The 25,661-nt window shown below is 41.7% G+C and overlaps 1 protein-coding gene and 1 long non-coding RNA gene across 7 annotated transcripts in view; one reads left to right on the top strand and one right to left on the bottom strand.

Moving 5' to 3' along the window:
* The window catches only part of CD1H11orf49 (chromosome D1 C11orf49 homolog), a 198,466-nt gene extending 182,995 nt beyond the window's left edge, over nucleotides 1–15,471 (bottom strand). For all 3 annotated transcript variants that reach the window (XM_042903913.1, XM_042903912.1, XM_042903915.1), the window contains exon 1: nucleotides 15,350–15,471. In XM_042903913.1, coding sequence (XP_042759847.1) covers nucleotides 15,350–15,395 — 46 coding nt within the window. In that variant the 5' untranslated portion in view covers nucleotides 15,396–15,471. The remainder of the gene's footprint in view (nucleotides 1–15,349) is intronic.
* Nucleotides 15,472–15,484: 13 nt separating this feature from the next.
* Nucleotides 15,485–24,593, top strand: LOC122199148. Of its 4 annotated transcripts, none has more exons than XR_006193380.1 (5): nucleotides 15,485–15,639; nucleotides 16,597–16,671; nucleotides 16,960–18,817; nucleotides 23,475–23,612; nucleotides 24,272–24,593. It is a non-coding gene; the product is annotated as an uncharacterized LOC122199148 (long non-coding RNA). The 4 variants fall into 4 exon arrangements; XR_006193381.1 differs by having other exon boundaries at nucleotides 15,486–15,639; nucleotides 16,960–17,017; nucleotides 17,158–18,817; nucleotides 23,475–24,593; XR_006193382.1 differs by having other exon boundaries at nucleotides 16,963–18,817; nucleotides 23,475–24,593.
* Nucleotides 24,594–25,661: the final 1,068 nt, after the last annotated feature.

Raw genomic sequence — 25,661 nt, 5'->3', positions numbered from 1 at the left:
GCTTAGAGCCTGGAGCCTGCTTCAGATTCTGTGTCTCCCTCTCTCTCTCTGCCCCATTCCCCACTCGCATTCTGTCTTCCTCTCTCTCAAAAATAAACATTAAAAAACAAAAACAAAAAAACTCGTTCAATCTACTTTGCCAGTAAAATTCTGTAGCTAATAAAAATAAACATTAAATTTTTATTTAAAAAAATTTTTTTAACATTTATTCATTTTTGAAAGGCAGAGAGAGCATGAATGGGGGAGGGGCACAGAGAGAGGGAGACGCAGAAACAGAAGCAGGCTCCAGGCTCCGACCTGTCAGCACAGAGCCCGACCCGGGGCTCGAACTCAGGGACCGCAAGATCATGACCTGTGCCGAAATCAGCCGCTTAACGGACTGGGCCACCCAGGTGCCCCAAACATTAAAATTTTTAAAATGTCCTCTTTGGATCTTCCCTCTCCTTGCCCATTATTTGTAACATATTGTTTTCCTAACAGTTTTTTTAGTTTTTCATTTGTTTCATCTAGTTACGACTTTGTAATATTTTTATATTTTTTCTTTCACCAATTTACACAGCCAACTTTATTTGTTAATGTTCTCTGTTACTGTTTTCCCAATTGTTTTATTTATGTGTCTTCACTTCAAATGTCTGAGTGCTGCCAGATTTCTTATATTTGTGCCTTTCTTCTTTCCCACAGCAACAAATACAAACTTCCTTTGCTCTCCTAAGCCTTTTACTTCTGTTTCTCTAACTTTGAGAACAAAACCCTGAAAATCCTACTTCAAAGACAAAGAAGAGGTGGTCAGGTAAAGAATATCAACTTTCAGCTCTATTTCTAAGCTTAATTCTGTCCTTCACCTTCCTTATGTTCCATCTCTGTTGGTCAAATACAATTATTCCTTGTAGAGTCAGAGTTTTTTCCTTTTTCTTTTTATTGAGCTATAAGTGACATGTAACTTATTAGTTTCAAGGGTACAGCATAATGATTTGGTATTTGTATATATTATGAAATGATCACCACAATAAGTCTAGTTAATAATATATCACCACACACAATTACAAATTTTTTTTTCTGATGACAACTTTTAAGCTCTCTCAGCAACTTTTAAATATACAATACAGTATCATTAACTATAGTCACCATGCTGTCCATTACATCCCCAGGACTTACTGTATAACTGGAAGTGTGTACCTTTTTCAACAACTGCCAATCTGTTCTCTGTACCTATGAGTCTAATTTATTTTTAGATTCCACATATTAGTGAGATCATATGGTATTTGTCTTTGTCCGCTTTATTTAACTTAGCATAATGCCCTCAAGGTCCATCCATGTTGCAAATGACAGGATTTCTTTCTCTTTTTATTGCTGAATAATCCTTGGAGAGTCCTTTTAAGACCATCTTAGGATCCGACTTCTCAGTTGGGAATTGATGTTACTTGAGAAAAATGTTACCTATAAATTGCTTTCAGGTATAATAAAATGTTTGTCCATACTAATTATAATAATGACATTGTGGGGCGCCTGGGTGGCTCGGTCGGTTAAGCATCCGACTTCGGCTCAGGTCATGATCTCACGATCCGTGAGTTCGAGCCCCGCGTCGGGCTCTGTGCTGACAGCTCAGAGCCTGGAGCCTGTTTCAGATTCTGTGTCTCCCTCTCTCTCTGCCCCTCCCCTGTTCATGCTCTGTGTATCTCTGTCTCAAAAATAAATAAACGTTAAAAAAATAATAATAATGACATTGTATTATGTTTTATAAATATATAAAAAACATTTGTCCATATTTGAAGATCAATAAAATTTGTTGGACTCAAATATTTTTTATATTTATATTTCATTTATTTATTTATTTGAGAGAGAGAGAGAGAGTGTGTGTATGTGTTGTACAAGAAGAGAGGGGGAGAGGGAGAGAGAGAATCCCAAGCAGCCTCTGTGCTGTCAGCACACAGTCCAACACGGGGTTGAACTGTGAGACCATGACCCGAGCCGAAACCAGGAGCCAGACACTTAACCAACTGAGCCACCCAGGTGCCCCTAGGACTCAAATATTTTCAAAGATCTTAAAACAGTTTAGAGATTAGGCAGAATGCCCATAATGCCTAATGGATAAATGTGGCCCTGGTTCCCACCTTCAAAATAACCTTTACCTCTAACGTAAGAGAAGGGAAACAAAAATAATATAAAAACAGGGAGGGGGACAAAACATAAGAGACTCACAAATATGGAGAACAAACAGAGGGTTACTGGAGGGGTTGTGAGAGGGGGGATGGGCTAAATGGGTAAGGGGCACTAAGGAATCTACTCCTGAAATCATTGTTGCACTAAATGCTAACTAACTTGGATGTAAATTTAAAAAAATAAAATAAAATAAAAAATAACCTTCACCTCTGCCCTTGATCCCAAAGTTCCTTCTCACCTCTTCTGAAAACATATTCAGTGAATCATCCTTTCCTTCTCCTAGATCTTCCCTCTGTCCTTCTAAAATGGCTCCTTTTCCTTCAGCCTATACACATATTCCAGTCTCTCTCATCTAAAAAGCTAAAAACAACAAAATCTCTCTACTCTTGCTTTTCCTTTTCCTTCTCCTCTCCTTTTCCTTCCCCAAACAACCAAACTTCTGGGGAAAAAATTTTGAACCTACCTATTGTCTCAACTCATTCGCTCTTCCCCTTTACTCTTCCATCCAGGAAAATCTGGCATCCTGCCACACTGCTCCAATGAAACTTCTCGCCTCATGCCACTAACAACCTCCTTGGCAGCTCTTATCTTGTTTGACCTCTACGAGGCAACTGATATTACTGAACACTCCCTCCATCTTGAAACTCACTCCACCTCCAGTTTCTGTGGCATCACCTTTTCCTCGTTCTCTTAAATCTTCTACTAATCATTCTGAGTCTAGGAAGATTAATATCTTTATATATTGTAAAACAGGCTCTCTGAAGACAAGATTTACACTCCTACAATGGGTCTCTAACTCCCAATTAAAAAAAAAAAATGTGGCAGCAAAGTAACCACCAACACCGAGCAACCAACACAATTATAAAGAACTAAAACCCTAACGTTACATATGCTCACGAAAGTGTAGAAAGGGACTATTCTGATTAGTTGGAAATGTCTACGGAGGACAGAGAACTGATACAAGAGAAATGACAAGAGACAGAGTTAAGAAAGAAAAAGAATGGAGAACAAGGATAAGGGATGAACTATCTCTGTACTTTGAAAGGCAGAGGTAGGGGACAAAAGTTAAACACCCACCAGTGCATCCATGCTTCAGCTATGAATCAGGGCAATTAGCTACCAACAATATACCTCACTTTCAGTGGAGGAGACATCTCCACTGTAAACACTAGGTATGCCAGATTACAGTTTGCTTCCCCCAAAATCTGTGCTCCCATTCTTGCACATGATTGTCTGGCTGAATTTCAATTCCCAGGCTCCTTTGCAACTAGAAAGTCATTTCTCACCTATGAAATGTGAGCACAAGGTGTGTTTGTAACTTCTGCCTGACTTGCTTAAAAGGTGTTTACCCTGGAGTCCTTCCTTCTCCTTCTGCTTTCTATTGGCTGGAAGTGGCTACAACGGAGGAGTCCAAGGAAACCTTGTGTCTCAAATCTTACGAAAGTACTACAACGGAAGAAGAGATGTCAGTGATAACTTTGTCATTAAAAAAGATAAATTATTTTCTGGTGTCCCTTTTCTAAACATAAAAATCAAAGCTGTGTGTGTGTGTGTGTGTGTGTGTGTGTGTGTGTGTGTGTGTGTGTGTTTTACTTGGCTGAGTTAAAGAACTTTCCACTTGAGGAGCCTGATGTCAGGTCCTTCAAAAATAATTCTTTTCCCTTAACTACTAGGAAATATGATAAGAAAAAGTTCACAATGTGAGATAAGTCAACTACTTCTTTTCCTTGTGAGTTTCTCCTTTAGAAATATGAAATCAAAAACAAATATTTACTGGAAGAGCAAAGGTCAAAACAGTCCCTATGTCCAGACATGGCAACAAAGATTAGCAAGACTTCACAGGCTATTCATAGGCATAACCTTGATGAGAAAAAAGGCAGGACCATTCTCCCTGAAGACCTAACCTATTTTCTTCTACTTACATATTTATAGTTCTGTACATGCCAACCCTTGAAGACGAGGCAAAAGACTGACTGCGTATGTAAGGCTTTGTAAGTTAACCATGAGTCTAAATATCAGGCTTGGTGGTTGACAGACTATCAAAAAAGACAATTTTGGGTCTTATTAAATAGCTTAAGATATTTGATATAGATTAATTCATCCTCTCAGCTCCCTGTGAGGTGGGTTTTATCAACTCCATTTTGGGGGTAAATTTGATCAAGGAGAATAATAGCCTTTTCCATATACAAAATGCCTTCCTTATAAAGAGCTCCACATATTTATTTTCTCAGTATTCTAACATTCCTGCAAGGTAGGTGGTAATATTACCTTCTCCTTTCTTATAGGTAAAATGCTATGGCTCAAGGAGCTTGATGACTTACACGGTAGCCTATATTTTACCCACTAACTAGAACATACTGCTTGGGATTGACACCAGACCACGGACTCAAGTTTGAACTGCACATAATTCAAAAGTGTCAAGCTTCTAGTTTTCTCTATAGCCATCTTTCAACACATCACATTCCAAAAAGGATTGGGGTCATGCTTGTTGTTTAAGCTCATGTGTGCACTGTTTATAAAGCTTATTATCGTTTCTCTAAATTGAACTATTTAAGTTTTGTCTAAATGCCCAAAAGCTAAATTATTTTTTGTTTACTGTCTGTGCACTAGCATTGTAAATGATGTCATCAGGAATGTACAGAACTCTTAGACAAAGCTGCAGGGCCGATAAAAGCAACTCACTTTGGGAAAAATGCATTTCTTCTTCTTCCTTTTTTTTTTTCTTTTCTTCTTCTTTTTTTTTTTTTTTTTTTGAAGTAGGCATCACACAAAAAGATGACTCATTAAGCCCAAAAGGGTTGACTCCACCATGTGAGGGCTTCTTATGCAGCCCTCTACAAAGAGACCTGAGTGGCAGCATGAGGCCTCCTCTTCTGTGCATTTCCCTCCAGGCAGAATGTGCATTTGTGTGGCTACATACACAATTATAATCTCCCCTGAAAGGCAATTCCTTCCATATGACAGGCTGAACAGTGGCCTGAGTGCTAGCCTCATGTTGCCTGTGCAGTTAACATGCTGACATTCCAGACACATTTAATCTCTCCTTTCTGAGAAACTAAGATGGAACAGAAGAAGTGAAGCTGGAAAAAAGTCCGCGCAGAGAGAAAGGAGGCCAGCCTGAGCGCCCAAATTCACTTTCTCAGGGGCTGAGCTTCTTTGTGTGCTGTCTACTTCCGTGTCAACTTGCAGGACTTTGGGGCATGAGAACCATGGAGCCGAGTGGTTCTGGCAGCCTCTCCATTTGACAAGCAAAGCCAAAGACATGTGGCCTTTGGTACATTTCACATTCAAAAGTGTGATTGTTTCAAACATGCCTATTTTTAAATATGTAATTTTCCTATTTAGCACACGTTGAATATAAGTTGGCCACAGGAGGAGTACTGCCACACAATTAAGGGGAAAAAAAAGGCAATGGCTCTGATGCAGCCCTATCCCTGCCAGATACCTCTGTTTACTGGGGGCAAGTAGAGGCTATCCCAGGTGAGAGAAGTCTGAGTTTAACAAACACCTGATATGAAGGCCTGGGCACAAACAGATTTCTGTCTGAGATTACAGAAACTGAAGCTTGTGTTTTATCACAATTACCTGTAATCTCAGGGCCAGATAATAGTATTAACAAGACCTTGAGCTACACAATAGGACAGCTGGAAAAAGGCTCTTACTCTCCAAAGAACAGTGCTTTTAAAAAGCTAATTCAATGAAGAAAAAGAAAGGACTCTGAAAGTGCCTTCTCAAACAATATTTACTTTTACTGGGTTCCTACTAATCAAACAAAACTTAGTCAAAAGCTTTTATGAAAAATACATTTGATGATTTCAGCAGTAATTGCTTTGTTCAAAGAAAGGTGCTTAAGAGAAAACATAGCTAATGGGATCAGTAATTTGGTAAGTTCAGATGTGTTTGGGAAAATCCCTCCTCTCTGATAAATCATTAAAATGCTGCTCAGATAAATGTGTTTTGACTTGAAATTCCAATCATAGAATGAGCTATTTCCTACAGCCCCTAGGGAAGCAGTACAGGGGCAATCCCAACACAGAGAACCCAGAGATTAGTTTGTGAGGGTAATTCCAGTCTTAATCAAAGCATTTTATTCTGCCCAACTACAGGATGGGATCTCATGGAGATGCCCCAAGAGTGTATAAAATGTCCTTCCTTCTTAAAATACCATTTTTAAAAAACGGGTTAAATCTTACTATTATGTAACCAAACAGTAGAAACTATGGCATAAACCATGAAACTATCCTTAGGGATAATTAGAGTATAAAACCAGAAGGATCCGGGGCATAAAACCAGAAGGATCCGGGGCATAAAACCAGAAGGATCCGGGGTATAAAACCAGAAGGATCCGGGGTATAAAACCAGAAGGATCCAGGGCACATTTTAACCAGTCATCCTTTTTTGCTCATCCTTGGAAGGAGGGGAAAAAAGCCTAGTGTCTCTCCATAGTAGAAATTTAATAACTATTTGTTGAACTGGATTTTTCTCTCTCTTTTTAAGAAAAAAATTATTCTGCTACTTAAAGCAGACCATCCATTTAACAATTGAGCACTTAATTTGAGCCAAGCACTGTGCTAGATTTTCGAGATACTGAGAGAATAAGCCTGCCTTTATCACTTACATTCTAGTAGAACCAGACAATAACCAAGTATACAAATAGATAAGATAACGGTGATAAGTGTAAGAAGGATATAAACAGGATGATGGACTTAATCATTTATCTCTTCTCATCTTTAATTACTTTTTTAAATTTTTCTTTATTTATTTATCTTGAGAGAGAGAGAGAGCATGAGAGAGAGAGAGAGCATGCATGAGTGGGGACGGGCAGAAAGAGAGGGAGAGAGAGAATCCCAAGCAGGCTCTGAGCTGCCAGTGCAGAACCTGACTCAGGGCTCTATCCCATGAACCATGAGATCATGACCTCAGCTGAAACCAAGAGTTGGTTGCTCAACCAACTGAGCCACCTAGGTACCCCTACTATTATTACTTTTTAAAACTTCACCAACTGTGCCTCCTAAAATTACTCCTTTAGCAAACATGATATTTGTGTAAACAAAAGTGATGTCTAACTTTTGGGACAGCAGTTGGAGGAAAGATTTTAATATTACTTAAATATATAAATGATAAGGTCAAAAGTTTACAGAATTGTTTGAAGACCCCGGAATAACAATGAAATCATCTGCAATTTAGTTACCTTGGAGAAACGGGAGTGGGGGGGAGGGTCAGGAACAACATGCCTTAGAAGTCATTTGCTCTTTTTTTCCCCCAATAAAAACATATTTATCACATTTATCAAATGGCTTACAGAATCCTTGGAAAGGCAGAAGAAACAGAGTCTAGGCTGAACATCCAGGAACAACTCCCAGAGGCACATCCCAGACCTGGGCCACTTAGGGAGCCGCTGCCCTGCCATGACTGAGAAGCTGCCAACCGAACCGGGAAAGCAGCAAGACAGCAGCACACATGCAGCCCACCCCCTCTACAACAGCACTCATGCCACTGTCACCTTATGTTACTGTCATCTGTGAGTATGTCCCATCTCCTATGTATGGCATTAAGTTTCCCAGGAGGGACGCTTTATATTCATGTTTTGCTATATATATAGACAGGGTATTCAGGAAAGAAGGAAAGAAGGAACAATTAGGAAGAAAGGAAAATGAGAAGAGGGGAAAGAAGAAGTGATTTTGTGAACATGTTCGTTACTATTTTAAAGTGATCAGTTCTGGGGCATCTGGGTGACTCAGTCGGTTAAGCGTCAGACTCTTGACTGTGGCTCAGGTCTGATATCAGGGTTGGTAGATCAAGTTCCGTGTCTCCGTGCTGAGTGTGGACCCTGCTTAAGATTCTCTCTCTCCCTCTGCCTTTCTCCCCTGCTTGCGTGTGCACTCTCTCTCTCTAAAAAAAAAAAAAAAAAAAAAAAAAAAAAAAAAAACAAACAAAAAAAAACTTTTTAAAAACCTTCCAGTTTTTAAAGCAACTAGTTTTATCTAGTTTCTAAAGATTCAGGAAGTCAGTGTAACATCTATAATATTTTATTTCATTTCCTTTCTGCAACAATCCAAGCACTTTAAAGCCTTAAGCACATTTCTGCTAGTTTATTACAAATAGCAATGTTTCCTAGCATATGGTTGGGTTTGGAAGATTCATTAGTGATATTCAAATAAAAATAAGTTTTCTTATCAGGATTCATCCAAAAGCAAAAAAATTAATTAATTAAAAGTGTCTGGCAGTAAGACAAGTATATCATGTGCTACGATATCAGCAAATACAAAAAACAGTAATAAGATTACTAACACGTAAGAGTCTTCTACATAGAAAGAATTGTATGTCAGAACCTCTGCCAAGGCTTGAAGAAATTGTATTAACCTTGAGGCTGGAAGGGACTATATTAGTGACTGTTGGATGTTGTCTTAGTCCAGGTACTCTGAGAAGCGACACCAAGACAGGATCAGACATGCAAGAGATAATACTGGGGGGAAAACCCACAAGGCAAATGGGGAGGGAGCCACAGGAGGCTGGGATTGCTGACCAATGACAATGATCCTTTAGAGTGAGAGAGAGAGAGATGGAGAGGGAGAGAAAGAGAATTTAGACTACAGTGCAATGGGAGTCTTCCAGGCAAAGTCACCATCAAAAGAATCAGTCACATATCTCATAGCAGTGGGTCTGTCCAACCCAGCCACTGGCTGGAAGCAGTTTGCGGGAAGTGTGACCTCAGTGTGAACAAGGTGTTGGATTCAGAGCTGGGGTTGAAAGTTAATTATCCTCCCTTCCCCACAGCAGGATATCTGAGAGTCACATTTAATGGCTGCCACAGATGCATTATATGCTTTTATAAAAAGTATAGTTATAATAATTGTTAATATTTATTGAGCACCTTCGCGGGTGCTCTAAAAGAAAAGGTATCTTACTCATCTTTGTATACTCTCTTTTCACAATGTAGACACAATGCAGCAGCCAAGCAGTGCTCTAAAAGTTCACATGTATGGATGCGGTAAGTACTGTTATTATCTACAGCTTGCAGATAAGGAAACTAAGGCGCAGAGAGGTTAAGTAACTTCTTCAAAATCACACAGCTACCCAAAGTACACAAATTACCCTCAATAAAACTCTCCCGAATAGATTACTTTTATTTTTTTTTTTTTTTTAAATTTTTTTTTTCAACGTTTTATTTATTTTTGGGACAGAGAGAGACAGAGGATGAATGGGGGAGGGGCAGAGAGAGAGGGAGACACAGAATCGGAAACAGGCTCCAGGCTCTGAGCCATCAGCCCAGAGCCTGACGCGGGGCTCGAACTCACGGACCGCGAGATCGTGACCTGGCTGAAGTCGGACGCTTAACCGACTGCGCCACCCAGGCGCCCCCGGAATAGATTACTTTTAGAGGTGACATTCTTCATTGCTGGCCTCTGCGAGATGAGTCTTGTGGCAAGAGAGAACTGGAATTTTACTATTCCCAGACCCATCCTGATTCCTAGGATGCCCCCTCCTGGCAGAAATGTTAAATTAAGCACTTGAAATCACCTGAACTTACTCCAGGATCCATGCATAGGTCTATATGCAATAGTTGGAGCCACAATTTTGGAGTCACTCAAGATATTTATAGCACAGAGTTTAACAATATGGACTCAGATTACTGGGTTAGAATTCTGCCTCCTTGACTTACTAACTAGTTTTTCAATATTTTTATGCTGCAGTTTCCTCATCTGTCAAATGGAGATAACAATTAAAATTATCTTCATGTGCATTAATATATGTAAAGCACTTAAAATGTTACTGGTGCATAATAAATGCTTAATTCCTTTTTTTTTTTTTTAGTGCTTAATTAAGTCTTAATAGTTGCTGCTAGCTGCTCACATTTAGGGTACCCTAAAATAAGATTATTCACATTTGATTTAACATATGTTTGCATTAAGTGTCTACATTGTGAAAGGCAAGTATACAATGATGAGTAAAATACAATTCCTGTTCTCAGGAAACTTATTTGCAACTAATAAACTTTTTTTTTTAATGTTTATTTATTTTTGACAGAGAGAGAGAGAGAGAGAGACAGACAGAGCATGAGCGGGGGAGGGGCAGAGAGAGAGGGAGGCACAGAATCTGAAGCAGGCTCCAGGCTCTGAGCTGTCAGCACAGAGCCCGACACGGGGCTCGAACTCGCAGACTGTAAGATCATGACCTGAGCCGAAGTCGGATGCTCAACCGACTGAGCCACCCAGGCGCCCCACTAATGAACTATTTAAGAGCTCCATTCTTAACAGAGAAGCAAGTATCACTGCCCTTTGCAGGCAAGTAAATGTTTTGGTTTATTTATTTGTATCTTGTTGGTGGAGAAGGGAAAAAAAAGGCTAAGGAATCGACAAACGTGGGTTTGAGCCCTGGCTTTGCTATGCATCATCACCTATATGACTTTGTACGAATGAATGAGACTTTCTAAGCTTCAGTTTCCTCATTTGTAAAATGAGATGATATTAATAACTACCAAATAGGGGCACCCGGGTGGCTCAGTTGGTTAAACGTCCGACTGTGGGTCAGATCATGATGTCTTGGTTTGTGAGTTCGAGCTCCACATCAGGCTCTCTGCTGTCAACACAGAGCCTACTTCAGAGCCTCTGTCCCTCTCTCTCTCTCTGCCCGCCCCCCTGCTGCGCTCTCTCTCAAAAATAAACAAACATTTTTTAAAAATGTAAAAAAAAAAAAAACACAACAACTACCAAATGGGACGAACAATACCCACTTTGTGTCGTGGTTGTGAAGAATAAGTGAGATAAGGCACGGTGCTAAGTACGTACAAAGTGCTTAAAAACCATAACTTAAAAAAACTATCCAACTTACTGTGATTCCTCTAAAAGTAGAGCCTCCAAAGGAAAGAGATCATCTCTGATTTCCTAGAATTATCTATTATGCCAACCTAATACCAAACTTAGTGAGAGTAAGCAGTTTCCATGGAAACTGAAGAGGCAACTTGGAGCATGAGTGAAAGCAGGCACCTCACCAAATTAGGTGAAGTAAAAAAGAAACTTCACACCCTCATGCTTATACTCAGGTCAGCACGTAGGTGGTGTGTTTTGCAAACCTGGGACCAGAACAGGCTGCCCTTCGGCTCTAGAGAGTTCTCCACACCCAACCAGATACACAGACACACCTCAGCCTCTGGCAGAAGCTTCCAATAAGTAGATTTCATAAGGCTGGAAATCTTTCAAGCGTTCTATCCTTATTTCATCTCCTTACCAGACTCTCTTCTATTCAGCCCTCGGCTTTAACACAACTTCTGTCATTACATTCTGATGACTGCAGGCATGAACATCATTGAGTTGCTTCTGTAATGATGATCTTAAGATCCTAAGCCATTCCAGGCCATGATTACAGGTTCCTAGTCCACAAAGTCAGCAGGGAATGGATCAGTTTACCCAACTGATGAAAGACTGTTTTCTTCACTAATAGTCAAAAAGGCAAATATAAGGCCTGGTTAGCAGACAGAAAGGGAAATTTGCAGATATTCACTGAATAGACATCACTGTAATTTCTATCGTAAAATTAAAAAGAGATCTCCCGACACACGTACCAAGGGGTGCTCAGCTTTGGCTTTTCTGTTTCACTGAATGCCTAGAGTTTTCCTGTCCTTGCAATTTTCTTTTCTCTATATGTATTTTCTTCTCTAGGCCTATACATGCAAGTGACTTTATAACTTATAAGAGAAAAAAAAAAGAAAGAAACCAAAAAGATAAAACTCTCTACAGGTATTTAAATTTTTTAAACCAGGAAATATTTTATTAATCTATGAAGAATGTTTTCAGGGCGCCTTGGTAGTTCAGTCAGTTACGTGTCTGACTCTTGATTTCAGCTTAGGTCATCACCAACCATAAGATCTCATGAGATGGAGCCCTACTTCAGGCTCCATTCGCTAGGAGCACACAGCCTACTTGGGATTTTCTCTCTCCTTCTCTCTCTCTTCCCCTCCCCCGCTCACACACTTGCATGATCGTGCTCCTTCTCTCCGTCTCAAAATAAACATTCAAAAAAGAGAGAGTGGTTTTCAATGGTCATTCAACTGAGGGTGAATACTTCAAAACAGCCTATACGTAAAATAGAGCAAACTATAATGGATAGAGGTTGTTCTCAACTAAAAACAAACACATTTCAGTTGTAGGGTTTGATGAATCATGAGGAGGCCAGTGAGGAGTATGACTTTGTTTAGGGCAGTATGAATGTCCAGATGCTGAATGGCACAGGGAGTTAAGACACTTGAATACGCAACAGAGCCTGAAGAAGCACTTGCTCAGGGTTCAAACATTAGGTGGACAGGTGGAGAGTGAAGCTTTTTTTAATCAACTTGGGACTTTGATTCTGTTTGTAGATTCATTATCAGCACTGCCACTTGCCACTGAATTAGTCTTCCTGAAAAAGTCACTATGGAGGGATCACCAACTTCTATTCACTAAAGCACTATATATAAAATATGCTAAACCTGTGAGGTATATCATTTAAACAGCAAACATCCAAAGGACTGAACAATGGACCAGGCTGTTCAAATATTATATAGATTCATTGAATACTGGATAAATAAGATAAAATACATAAAATCCTTTGCAAAAGTCTAGGCATTGCTAGACACTGATATTATTATTCATTGGATACAAAATTACCTGTGATAAAACTATGCCCTTTTGACTAATTAATGGATGTGGTCAAGTAACCTTTTTCTCTCTCTCTCCATATATACATACATATACATATGTATATACACATATCTATACACTTCTCTCTATATATACCATATACCTTTCAAGAAACAAAGTTAAACTTGACAGAAAGATGCTCAATTGCATAAAATAAATGCACACTAAATCCACCCTGGGACTATTTGCCACTTAACAGGTTGAAAACGTTCAAAAATTTTATACATTTTGTTGGAAAGACCATGGGAAAACAGGCATTCTTATATTGCTGACAGCCTCTATGAGGGGCAATTTAGTACTATCTATCAATATGTAAAATGCATATACCCCCCCCAAATAAATAAAAAATAAGATAAAATGTATATGCCTCTGATCCACCAATTCTACTTTGTGGAATTTATCTTTGCGGATATACTAGTAAAGGAACAAAATTGCAGGTTATTCAGTGGAGTATTTTTAGTGATAGCAAAAGGCTAAAAATAACTTGTCTACCAACAGAGAATTGGTTAAATTATTTAAATACTATGTAGCTAAAAAAATTTAATTAAAAAAAATTTTTAACGTTTATTCATTTTTGAAAGACAGAGACAGAGCATGAGTGGGGGAGGGACAGACAGAATCCAAAGCAGACCCTAGGCTCTGAGCTGTCAGCACAGAGCCTGACGTGGGGCTCGAACTCACAGACCGAGATCATGACCTGAGTGAAGTCGGACGCTTAACTGACTGAGCCACTCAGGCACCCTCAAAAAAAAATTTTTTTAAGAAGGAAGCTTTTGGGGCACCTGGGTGGCTCAGTCAGTTAAGAGCCGGACTTCAGATCAGGTCATGATCTCACAGTTCATGAGTTCAAGCCCCACATCAGGCTCTGTGCTGACAGCTTAGAACTTGGAGCCTGCTTTGGATTCTGTGTCCCCCTCTCTCTCTGCCCCTCCCCTTCTTGTGCTCTGTCTCTCTGTCTCTCAAAAATAAATAAACACTAAAAAAAATTTAAAAAAAGAAGGAAGCTAAGACGGACATCTTACTCTAAGATCTATTAAATGAAAAAAAGTAGGCACTATATTCTCCCTTAGGTACATAATAAACTAATCTAGAAGGATACGTAGGAAGCCCGCAATAGTGGTTACTGCTTATGGTGCTAAGGGTGGAGGAAAATTGGCATTAGGGGAAGGGAGGTGGGAGGAGACTTCACCATAAACTTCTTTATATTTTTAACCCAATTTCCATATTACCACTTTAGAATTTTAAACCAGAACGTTTTTAATTTAAAAAATTTTATAATACATCTATATGACTATTATTCAGTGATAAAAAGAAATGAGCTATCAAGCCAGGAAAAGACATAGAGGGCCTGAAATGCATACTGCCAAATGAAAGAAGCCAATCTGAAAAGGTTGCATACTATAGGACTCCAACTATATGACATTCTGTAAAGCTTCAGAGATAGTAAAATAAGATCAGTGGAGGCCATGGGTTGGGGGGGGGGGGGGCAGGAGAAAGGATGAATAGGTAGAGCACAGAGGATGCTGAGGGCAGTGAAACTACTCTGCCCATACCCTCACAGCAGACACGTGACATACATTAGTCAAAACCCGCAAAACTATACAACACAAAGAATGAACCCTAATGTAAAGCATGGACTTTGGTTAGGTTCATCAATTATAACAAATGTACTCCACTAATGTCAGATATTAATAATAGGGGAAACCGAGTCAGGGGGAGAGAGTATATGGGAACCGCTCTGTGTATCTACTTGATTTTATGTAAACTTAGAACTGCTTTAAAAACTAGCCTATCATTTTTAAGCATAAGCGTATATATACACATACATATACGCAAACATATATACATCCTCTTTTCATCCAGCAAAGGCCTCACACATCGAAGGTGCTCAATAAAGTACTACAGCTACTGCCTTAGTGGTCAAGAGCTCAAGCTCTGGAGTGGGCAAATGAGGCTCTGATTCTAGCTCTACCATTTTCTAACTGTGTGGCCTTATTTATCCAAGCTACCTCTTCAGCCTCAGTTTCTCCGTCTGCAAAATGGAGGAAAAACATCGTATTTCTTCCTAGGGCTGTTGTGAAGATTAAGTAAAAATGCATGCGAAATGCTTGATTAGCACAGTGCCTAACGTAAAAGAAATGCTCAAAAATGCCAGTGGCGGCTGTAACGGTAAAATGATTGTTCACAGAATGACTGATTTGGCACTTCAGGTTCCAAGGTTACTGCACCACCAGCATTATCTATAAGATCTCCAAAGGGCCCCCAGATTCTCAACTCCAACCTATCCCCCTTTGAACACCATCCACACTGCCTGAGCCCCGGACACTTCAGACTTGCTTTGACCCCCAGATGCTGTTTTCCCCGCAAGTCCAGGCCCTGGAACGCGCCCCCTCCCGGCCCCTCCCTACTCCACCCGGCCCGGGCCCCACTCAGGCCCCGCCCCGCCTCCTCCCCCGACCCTGGCCTAACTGTCTGCACCTCTTTCCTTCTGCAAAGCTGAAGGAAGCTCCTACCCAGATACTCGTAGTCCGGTAGGGCTAGGCGCTCTGGACTCAGCATCCTTTGACCACGGTAGCTTCCAAAGCTCTAGCTCTCCGGCTTCCGGAACCCAGGTCGCCGGCTCTCTCCGTTGCCATGGCAACCACGCGGCGGGAGGGGGCGGGAGGTGGAAAGGGTGTCTCGCCAACAGTCTCCGTATCGCAACCCCAAGCTGGCCACACCGGTTCCGGGAGCAGTCGCTTCACGGCGGTCGAGTTTTCTTAGGACTCCCATTCTTGAGGAGCTGGTTTTAGAGGAATTTGAGGTGGAGATTCCCTTGAATCTGTCACATTTCCCGGTGTCGAAAAGTTATTGCCAGCCCTCCGCGTCCGCGATTTCTGAATTTCATAACTGCTATTTCTGCTTTATACAGCTGTTATCCTAACTTGCAGTAATAGCTCCCACCCCTAAATTCCCATAAACACTTAATGCCCCATGACCTATGTTTATCTCTTTATTATTTGCTGCCTTAAACTGCTACCAAGTGCTTTCACAGGCGTATATCTTGGCTGCTCCTTGAGGTCAGGAATGTGTCTTTTCAGCCTATATCCAGGCTGGACACGCAGAAGGTGCTTATTAAATCCTCTAGTTCATTAATATATCCTCTCAAAATCCTATTTATCTTTAGTCCCAATTTCTATTCCTATCCCTTACTATTTGATACCCTTCCCAAGTGTCTTTCTTTTTTCCTACCAAGACATTTCATTTCTTGAGGGGATGGGGTGCACAAACAAGGACACTACCAGATTTTTTCCCCCTTTATATGCCTAATTGATGACTTCTCTTTTAAGAAAGGAAAGCATTCATTGGTGTTTAACTTCCCAGATACCCAGATATTTCTTTTTGCTCCTCTCCACTCCAGCAACAGGTTAGTGGTCTGTAGTTCCTGTCACAGTTGAAACCTGGTAGGAAAAGCCACTGTATCCTCACTTTTTAAGTTAGTTCCCACAATGTGAGATTTTTGTGAAAAAAAAAAAAAATGAGAAAGAAGTGAATGAAAGAAGGAAGAAAAAGATATGGAAGGCAGGTAGGAAAGAAGAAAGAAAAATCATGCTATGGGAGGAATATCCATGAAGCCAGTGGACCACCTACACTGGGAGGAAAGGGAAAGAGGACCTTCTTCTCTTTGTGTCCGCGGTCTATTCTTAGCCTTCTCCAGCAGGAGCTTCAAACCTCCTAATTCTCCCTTTCCCTTAAAATTGTATATGTGTCTTATTTCTAGGCTCCTGTGAGTCACTCTGAGTTTGGATGTGGTAAGGATCAGAGCCAAACTAGGACCTGCATTTATGATCTCGAGGTAATGAATTTACTAATTTGGTATTTAATGTCAGGTCCTGCAAATTTGATAAAAATATTTGCTTTCTTCCTCGATGCTTGCCTCTTGCCCCTCCCCCCCCAGTGCAGCTTGAGGGTATAGAAGTTTCATAACTTTCACACCTGTGACTTATTACTATGCTATTAATAAAGTAATAGGATAGTAATTATTAAGGTTTACAATTTTATTTCCAAGCAACCCGAAGCTATTTGCAGATCATTCATTTGTCCTCATAAAAACTTCCTAAGGTACTTCTCCCTTTTTTTTTAGCAGAGAAACTGAGGAACATGGCAGGAAAATGACTTATCTAGCATCATCCAGCCAATTGGTGAGAGAGCTAGAACTGGATCACAGCTATCCCAACCTCCAGGCTAGTGGTCTGACCACTAAACCACACAGCCTCTTTTTTTAGGGTTTGTTGGCTTGGTTTTTTATTTATTTATTTTTCCTTTTGCTCTGCCCTGCCAGTAACTGGAAGCTCCCAGATAAAAGAAGAGAATTTCAAGTCCAGGCTGAACATTTGACATCCTCTTATTTGTGGAGCATTATCCTGGGACTTGGAGGGTGCTGCTGTTGGGATCTGTGTGGTGGAGCTGGGAACCAGCCCCAAGAATATAGCTTTGTTTGGGCATTAACCCATTTGCGGTTATAATAATGATAAGTTTCAGCACCAGTGGCGCCCGACTGTTAATGACTCAAAGAAAGCTAAATAAGAACAAGATGTCATCTCTGGAGCAATTAGTAGCTTTTTCCTACAGCTCCATCCCTTCCATAAAAATCCTAAGGACCCTTATATTTAAAGTCAGCCTTCTACTCTTAATGTCTTGAACAGTCTATTGAGGAAGAAAAGGGTAGGAGGTTGCTAGACTAAGGCTTCAAGAAAATTTGAGGTTGCACAGAAATAACAGGTAGCCTTACTGGTGTTGGAATTACTGACTGTTTTATTTTTCTTCTTTATACTTTTATATATTCTCAAAATTTTCTATAATAGCTATGTATTATAACTTGAAAACAAACAATAAATGACTTGAAAATCTTCAAAATATTTTTAAAGCAGAAGTGATGACCTTCCAGATAGTATTTGTTTTTCCCAAGAAGGAACAGCTACTTTTAGACTTCTCTTCTACCATAGAGTACATGATAACAGATTTTGGCCACACTTCAGTAGCAGAGGACATTTTTTAGTGAAATAAACACAACATGGGTCTTAAGAAGAGTGGAAATACGCAAGACTTGTTAAAAGCAGATGTAATTCTGTGACCTTGTTGAATGTTAAGGAAAGAAAAAAAATGTCAACTTTCAATTTGGATGGGTTTTCAGATTCTTAAATTATCATAACATACTTCTGAAAAGGTTACCTAAGCAAATAATCATCCCGGTAAACAACCAACTCAGAAGATAGCTCCACAACCTGAGTGTAAGCAAGCGATATGAAATTGATGAAAGCATAGGGAAGGTACCAGATGTTAAAGTCATTCCTACAGCATAAGGAACAGAAACATCAAGGTCAAAGCAATCAGAAAAACACCTACAAGAGATGATATGTGGAGACATTAGTTTATCAGATTATAATTCCTAATTATAAGGAGAAAATTAATAGACATCTCTGGCTCTGCAGAGGACCTATGATGAGACTGACACAGAAGAAATTTCTCCCTTAAATTGAGAACTACAGGAAAGCAAACATGAATGTACTAAATAGTTTTAAACTTCAAGGAAACAATAAGGAAAGAAAAAATGCAGGCTGAATTATTGCTACAAAATAGGTTCAAGAAACTAGGACAAGCTTTTATCGACTCATCAAGCAGAAAAGATGCTAAAGGCAAAGTAGCTACTAAGAAATGCAGGTCATGAAATTCATGCTGAGCTCTTCTTAAAAGACTTATCTTCCGTAAAAGCAAAGCAGAAACTAAGTGTGATGCCACTGTATGGGATTAACATGTTCAAATTAAAAAATGCTATTTACAGACAAGTCATTTTGAACTGCTACAGGTCAACAACCCAGAGATTTGGGAGAATTTGCAAAGAAAAGAAAAAGAAACATTCACAAACTCTTAGTTAAAAATAACTAATGCATTACAAGCAAGCGGTTATGAGGACATGGCTTAAATTGAACCGGAGCTCAAAGGTGATTACAGACTTGAACCTTCTTGTTATATTATATTTTCAAATGCTGTAAAAAGAGTTGGGAATTATACTTTCATACAGTTTGAAAGGGAAAGAGATTTTCTGATCTTTCTTGGTAGTTCACAAAACTTAGCTGTGCCTTCCTCTGTCCTCGAGTATGCACTTGATAAGCATTTATGTCATTAAAAAAATTCTTTGAACTGTCCTACTAGATTGTGAGTTCCTTGAAGGCAAGAGACAATGTTCACTCATTTTTAAGTTTCTAGGACATGCATAGTGCCTGACAGAATAAATACCTGTTAAGTAGACTCCCCTCCTCCCCCCAGATTAAAAGCCTAGAAAATTAAATCTATCCAATCCATAGGATTTATGGTTTCCTCATAGGAATCAATTCATGAAATAAATTCATTAAACAAAAAGGCCAGCAAAATGCAAGGCGTTGTTGAGAAGGGCATTAAAAATCAAATAGAGGGGCACCTGGCTGGCTCAGTTAGAAGAGTGCAGTGATCTCAGTGTTGTGAGTTTGAACCCCAGGTTGGGTGTAGAGATTACTTAAATAAATAAACTTTTAAAAAATCAAACAGGGGCACCTGGGTAGCTCATTAATCAACCAACTCTTGATTTTGGCTAAGGTCATGATCTCAGTTTGTGAGTTTGAGCCCGTCTTCGGGCTCCGTGCTAACAGTGCCTGTTTGGGATTCTCTCTTCCTCCCCTCTCTTTCTCTGCCCTTCCCCGGATAACTCTCTTTCTCTCAAAATAAATAAGTAAACTTAAAAAAAAAAAATCAAACTGGGGCGCCTGGGTGGCTCAGTCAGTTAAGCATCCGACTCCGGCTCCAGTAATGAGTTCGAGCCCCACATCAGGCTCTGTGCTGACAGCCCAGAGCCTAGAGCCTGCTTTGGATTCTGTGTCTCCCTCTCTCTCTGCCCATCCTCTTCTCATGCTCTGTCTCTCAAAAATAAATAAACATTAAAAATTTTTTAAAAAGCAAACAGAGCATTGGCATATCCTTCATATACCTAAATGTTGTGTGTGAGAGATCACTGCATGTTAAGAAATGCCCAGAAAACAAAACAAAACAAAAAAACAGCAAACAAAAGGCATATTGAACAATGCCGCATGTGGACAAGCTAAGAGAATTCATTCAGGATGAGAGGGAATATACTAGGAATAACTAAATAAACTTAGGATATGAATTGTAAGTTCCCAAACTTTAGAATCTTAGGACAAAAAGCTACAGTCTCTGCATTTATTTTTCCCCCAGTTCATCCCTAGATTGTCACAAGAGTTTATTGTTCTAAAACTCAAATCTGACCAAGTTACTTCGATACTTTAAAAGCGTTGCTGGGTGCCCGGGTGGTTCACTCAGTTAAATGTCCAAACTCAGCTCAGGTCATGATCTCACAGTTCAGACTCTCACAGTTCAGTTGTCATGAGTTTGAGCCCCTGTATCAGGCTCTGCTGTGAGTGCAGATCCCACTTTGGATCCTCTGTCCCCCTCTCTCTCTGCCCCTCCCCCACTTGCACAGGCGCACGCGCTCTCTCTTTCTCTCAAAAATAAACAAAACTAAAAATAAATAAATAAATAAATAAATAAATAAATAAATAAATAAATAAATTGCTGACTCACCATGACTAGGATGGAGCAAATTCCTAAACATGCAGACAATATATATCCCTTCACAGTCTGGTCCCAACCTATTTTTCCAGCCACCTTGCCATTTACTCTTCGCTACATATGTAATACTCCCGCCATACTTTCCTACTCACTCTTCCCAAGCATACTGGCTCTTTCCCACTCCCTTGCTTTGGTATAAGTTTTTCTTTCTACCTAGAATGTACCTCTCCCACATTTTCTGCCTAGTAAACTTTTGTACATCCTGTAAGACAAAGGCCAATGCCATCACCTCGGGAAACCTTATCTAACCTCCTAAATAAAATAGGGTAAAGGCAGGGAGGGAGAACAAGGCAACTTTAGGGTGATAAGATGAGGTTTCTCTGAGGCTGGTATGCTGTGCTGAGATCTGCCATGGGAGGGCCTGGGGAAACAGTAGAGGAGGTAGCTCATGCAAAAACTCGAAGAAATGATAGCATGTTGCAGAGCTGAAGGAAAGCCAGTGTGACTAAAGCAAAATGAATAAGGGGAGAAGTGGTCAAAGTAGGAGGCAGAAGCCAGATCATGAAGGACCTTGAAAGCCACATGAGAAGTATGGATATGATTCCAAGTGCAATAGGAAACCATCAGAAGGTTTTAAGCCCAGTAATGACATTACCTGATTTATGTTTTTTAAGAAGTCACTATGGTTTCTGTAATGTAGAGAATGAATTATAAAGGGCAAGTGAAAACGGAGAGGCCATTTGCATAGATGCTTGATATATGTTTGTTAATTAAATGGGTTTTTATTCATTGATCCATCTGTTTATCCACCATTCTAAATTTATCTTTGCTGCTGAAATAAACAAGACGGGCAGAAGTATTTGCTGCAAAGGCTCTACTTATATATGCCAAATACGTGAATATCAAGCTTTCAGGAGATAAAAAAAAATGTGCTTAGAATGTCTCACTTTTCAGGGTGGGCCCCATGTTAGGCCAGGGAACTGAATCAGCCATTGTCCCCCAGCCCCTGATGTGAGTACCACCACTGAGTTAGATCATGAAAAGTACTGGCTCTAGAAATGGTGGCGTGAAGGTTTGTGATTAAAGAAAGCACAGAAATGCCAATCAGACCCTTTCCTTATACTTTCATTTTTTCTCCCTTTCTCCAGTAGTAGCCCCCTGGACTTAGATAAAAGCACCCATTGCTAACAGTTAATGATACTTTCTCATAAATACTCGGGACTCTTTCCTGGCTCAGGGCCTTTGCAAATGCTGCTCCTTCTGCCTGCAACAAAGCTCTCCCCATCCACTCCCAGCCTGAAGACTCTTACTCAGCTTAAGTGTCAGGGCTTCTAACAGGCCTTCCTTGCATCCCCAATTCTAAATCAAGTCTCTCCTTTCATAGAACTCAGTACTTGTCCTTGAATGTCCTTATCACTTACAGCTTTAAAGTCATTTGTGGGATCATTCTTTCAATGCCTCTGCATTGTGTCCCCTCCCAATGCCAGCCATCAGTCTGTAAGTTCTAGGGACCCCATGTATCTACTTACCACTGCCTCTACATTGCCTGGAACATAATATGCCCTTAATAAATACTTACTAAGTGAACAAATACCAGAAATAAGCCTCCCTAGGCAGAAGAAGCAGGTGTAGGACCCCTTAAGCTCCTTTAGCTGTGCTTTTGTTTTGTTTTTCCTTCTACAGTTTTAAGAACTCTTTCCCTCCATTCACACTGCCTTGACAAAAAGGTGATTCTGGAGAAGAGATGGAGAAGTTCGTTGCAGACTCGTGTTCTTAATCTTTCAAAGCAGGGTCTTTCAACATCAGCAATATTAAAATTTGCGGCTGGATAATTCTTTGTCATATAATTCTTTGTGGGGAGGGATGTCGTGATCATTGGAGGATGTTTAGCAGTATCCTTGGAGTCTACCCAGTATTTGCCAGTGGCACTCACGCCCCAAAGTGTCTCCTGGGATCACCCCGTGGCTGGAAAATCACTCCTGATTGAGAACAACTGTTTTCAAGTGTAAAACTTCAGGCCTTTTACTCTTTCAGATGAATTATGTCTAGAAATGCAGGTTGTTGAGTGATGCCTAGGTTATAAGAGAATTCTGCCAACCCAATTGGATCAAAATAGTGCCCATTTCTATCTGGTTTCTGTAGCACTCCCTGTGTTTCCTTTGTAAAGGCCATTAGTGATGGTCTAATTCAGGGCAATATTCTGATTTTGGAAATTCAGTTCCCTGGTGTGTCCTGGAAGGATGAAGGAAGAAGGTGGTGTTTCTGAGGAAACTAATGCCTCTGAGACCCCTCTGGAATTGGCAGTCCCCTACAACTTTGCTAGGGGCATGTCCCAAAGGACAATAAAAAGGAGACAAACAGCCCATTCTGGCATCCTTTTCAGGATCTCTCACTCCAAACAAGAAAGTCTGAGAGGCCTGGTAAAAATAAATATAGCTTAGCACTCCTGGCATAGGAGCAGTTTCTGACAGCCAAGACTTAACTCACTCTAGGGGGTGACCCAGGCAGGGACTATGCACGAAGTTCATTCGTTTCTACCCATTGATATTCTCAGTGACTCACAGCAGCCAGGGATGGCTCTGTGCACCAGAACCACACTCAACCATGGAGGAGGGGTACTTGGGATGCGCACACAAAATTCAGTCTCTTGAGCCTGAGTCAGACAGGGACAGCCAGCCTCCCCCTTCCTCCTCAATCCCAGAAAAACAACATAAATCATGCCTTCTGGAAAGAAACCTATCCTTCGCATACAGATGTTTATAAATTCTTAATCCCCTGACATTGAAAGTATGGTGACTGCCTGTCCTGGATTTTTTGGGACAAATGTATTCATTATACCACATGTCCTTAGTTTTCCTGTGGAAAAAAAATATGGTCTCCAGAATCATAAGATCTTTCTCAACAGGTCGAAAAGCATATAAACAGCATATATTGAAACCCTGAGACAAACCAAGGTCGCATCACAAACATTGTGAGGGTGGGGGAATGTGTGTTGAAAATCAGGCTCTACTTTTCACTTTTTTTCTCCTTGGATTTTAGGCTGAGGTGCCATAGGTCATAAAGGTGGACTGTCTTTCCCAGCAGGAAGATCACAGAAACCTGACCTGACTCGACTGCCGCCTTCAGTCAGCACGAAGAACTACACACAGAGAAAATGCCTCAATATTAGTTACCATGGTGATGCTAGTTCAACCACATTTCATCTGTGTAAAAATTTCAGGCAGAACAGTATACAGAAGTACTGGCTAAAGGACCTAACACTTTACTTTTTGTTGTTGTTGCTGTTGCTGTTGCAAAGTTAACGTTAGCTTTGGTAAAGGATGATAATTTGAAGTGAAATCCTTTGAAAAATTGAAAACAAGCAAGGATGAAATGTCAAACTTATCCATTGGAGAAATCTCCTAATAGCCACTTTTGCACCATACCAAATTACTTTCCCCTCAGCTAACATGGGGCATTTGGGGCTTCCTGATTCTATTTACTAGTAAGAGGAAAGTGGTTTAATGAGATCGCAGAAGATCCAAAGCCAGGAAATGTTGACATATCAGCTTGGAGGGAAAATTGATATATAGGACCCTAAGGAAGTTAGGGGCTTGGACAAAAGTAGCAAGACGAGATTCAACCAAGAAACAAAACTAACCCATGTTATTAATCTGCTCTGGGGAGAGGATAGAGCCTGAAGCTAAGACAAGAGAGTTTATAACTTTCTGTAATCACCCAAAAGTTAAATACAGCTGGAAAGCCCTACAGACAGAAGCCTGGAGGAGGCTGAGGTCTTTGTGAAAGTGCAACTACAAGTAAAGACTTACTTCCTTACCCCCTTCCTTCCTTGCCAGGATCAGAAAGTCAAAGAAGGTGAAGAGGCTAACACCGCTGATTTACAAAGACAGCGAGGAGGAACTATGTCTAGGCCAATTCTGGACGTCTGAGCTGGGGCGACAGGACCCAGACAACCACCTCAGGAAATGAGTAAATGAAAAGGGGGAGTCGTGGAATTATTTAGCCCTAGCACAACGCTGCCTAGACCGGGGTGGGGGTGGAGCAAGAAGAAAATCTCAGAAAAGGAATTTTGACAGTGAGAATGCTAGTTAAGATACAGCACTCCAGGCCCCCTGATGTCCCTTGTTTGATGTTAATAAAGACCTAGAGGATTATGCATTAGCAAGCCTTGCGTATTCTGAGACATCAATAAAGTCTGGGCTTGGGGCTGGTAGGGGGGCAGGGGTCACGTCCAGGAGACTTGGGTCAGCCCGGGTGCTCCTCTCTGGCACAGAGTAGAGTGAGAGGGATCGAGAGTTGCCGCTGGGATAGTTTTTTTTTTAAATTAGGGACATTTGAGCAGTAGTAATGGGGACACGGAGGGGGGCTCTCTCGAGGACCAGGAATGTGGGGGCGGCCTGAAGAGGAGCGAGGCCAGCGCAGGAGGCGCTAGCGGGTGGGGGCCCGGGGAATCTAGCGGGGGGCGGTGGAGCGGGGGGGCGGGGGGGACGGGGGCCGAGGGCGGGAAGGGGCCGGCCCGGCGCTGGGGGCGGGACCAGGCGCGGTGGCTGTGGCGGGGGCTGCGGCGCGGGGGGCGGGGCGGCCAGGCCCGGGACACCCCCTCCCGGTCCCCTGGCGGGGCGGCTTCGGCTCCGGCAGCACTGGAGGCAGCAGCGGCCGGAGGGCGACTTGCGGGGCGCGCCCGCCGCCGCGGACCGGGACGCTTTCCCTTCGGGACCCTGCGCCGACTCCCTCCTCCGCGCGGTCCCGCGGGAGCCGGCGGGACCCCCGGCCGGCAGGGAGCGCCGGCGGCGGCCGCGGCACCATGAGGCGGCCGTGGGGCGCGCTGCTGCTTGGCGCCCTGCTCTGCGCACACGGTAAGCGGCGCCGCGGAGCCCGCGCCGCCCGGCCCGCCGGGAAAGTTTGTCCGTGGGTCCGGCCGCTGCAGGACTCACCTCCCGAGAGCGGGGCGGCGCGCGGGCTGGGGCCTCAGACCCCGCGCTCTCACTCCACGCAGTAACCCTGAGCGTGCTTCCCGGGGAGGGAAGAAGGAGCTCCCCCAGCCCTTCCAGCGGGAGAGGGTCGGCCGTGGAGGAACTCCCCGGCTCGGATCTGGGCCGGGCTCAGGGAAGATCCGAGGCGCCCGCCGTCTTCCCTCGCCGCTGTTTGAAGAGCTGGGGGCTGCTTCCCTTTCAGGTTAAGACACGGTCTCTGGGTCCTTGGTGCGAATGAATGTGCGCGAAGAAA

The sequence above is a fragment of the Panthera leo genome, chromosome D1 (assembly GCF_018350215.1).
Source record: "Panthera leo isolate Ple1 chromosome D1, P.leo_Ple1_pat1.1, whole genome shotgun sequence".
Lineage (NCBI taxonomy): Eukaryota > Metazoa > Chordata > Mammalia > Carnivora > Felidae > Panthera > Panthera leo.
This window is presented reverse-complemented; position numbering and strand designations above follow the sequence as displayed.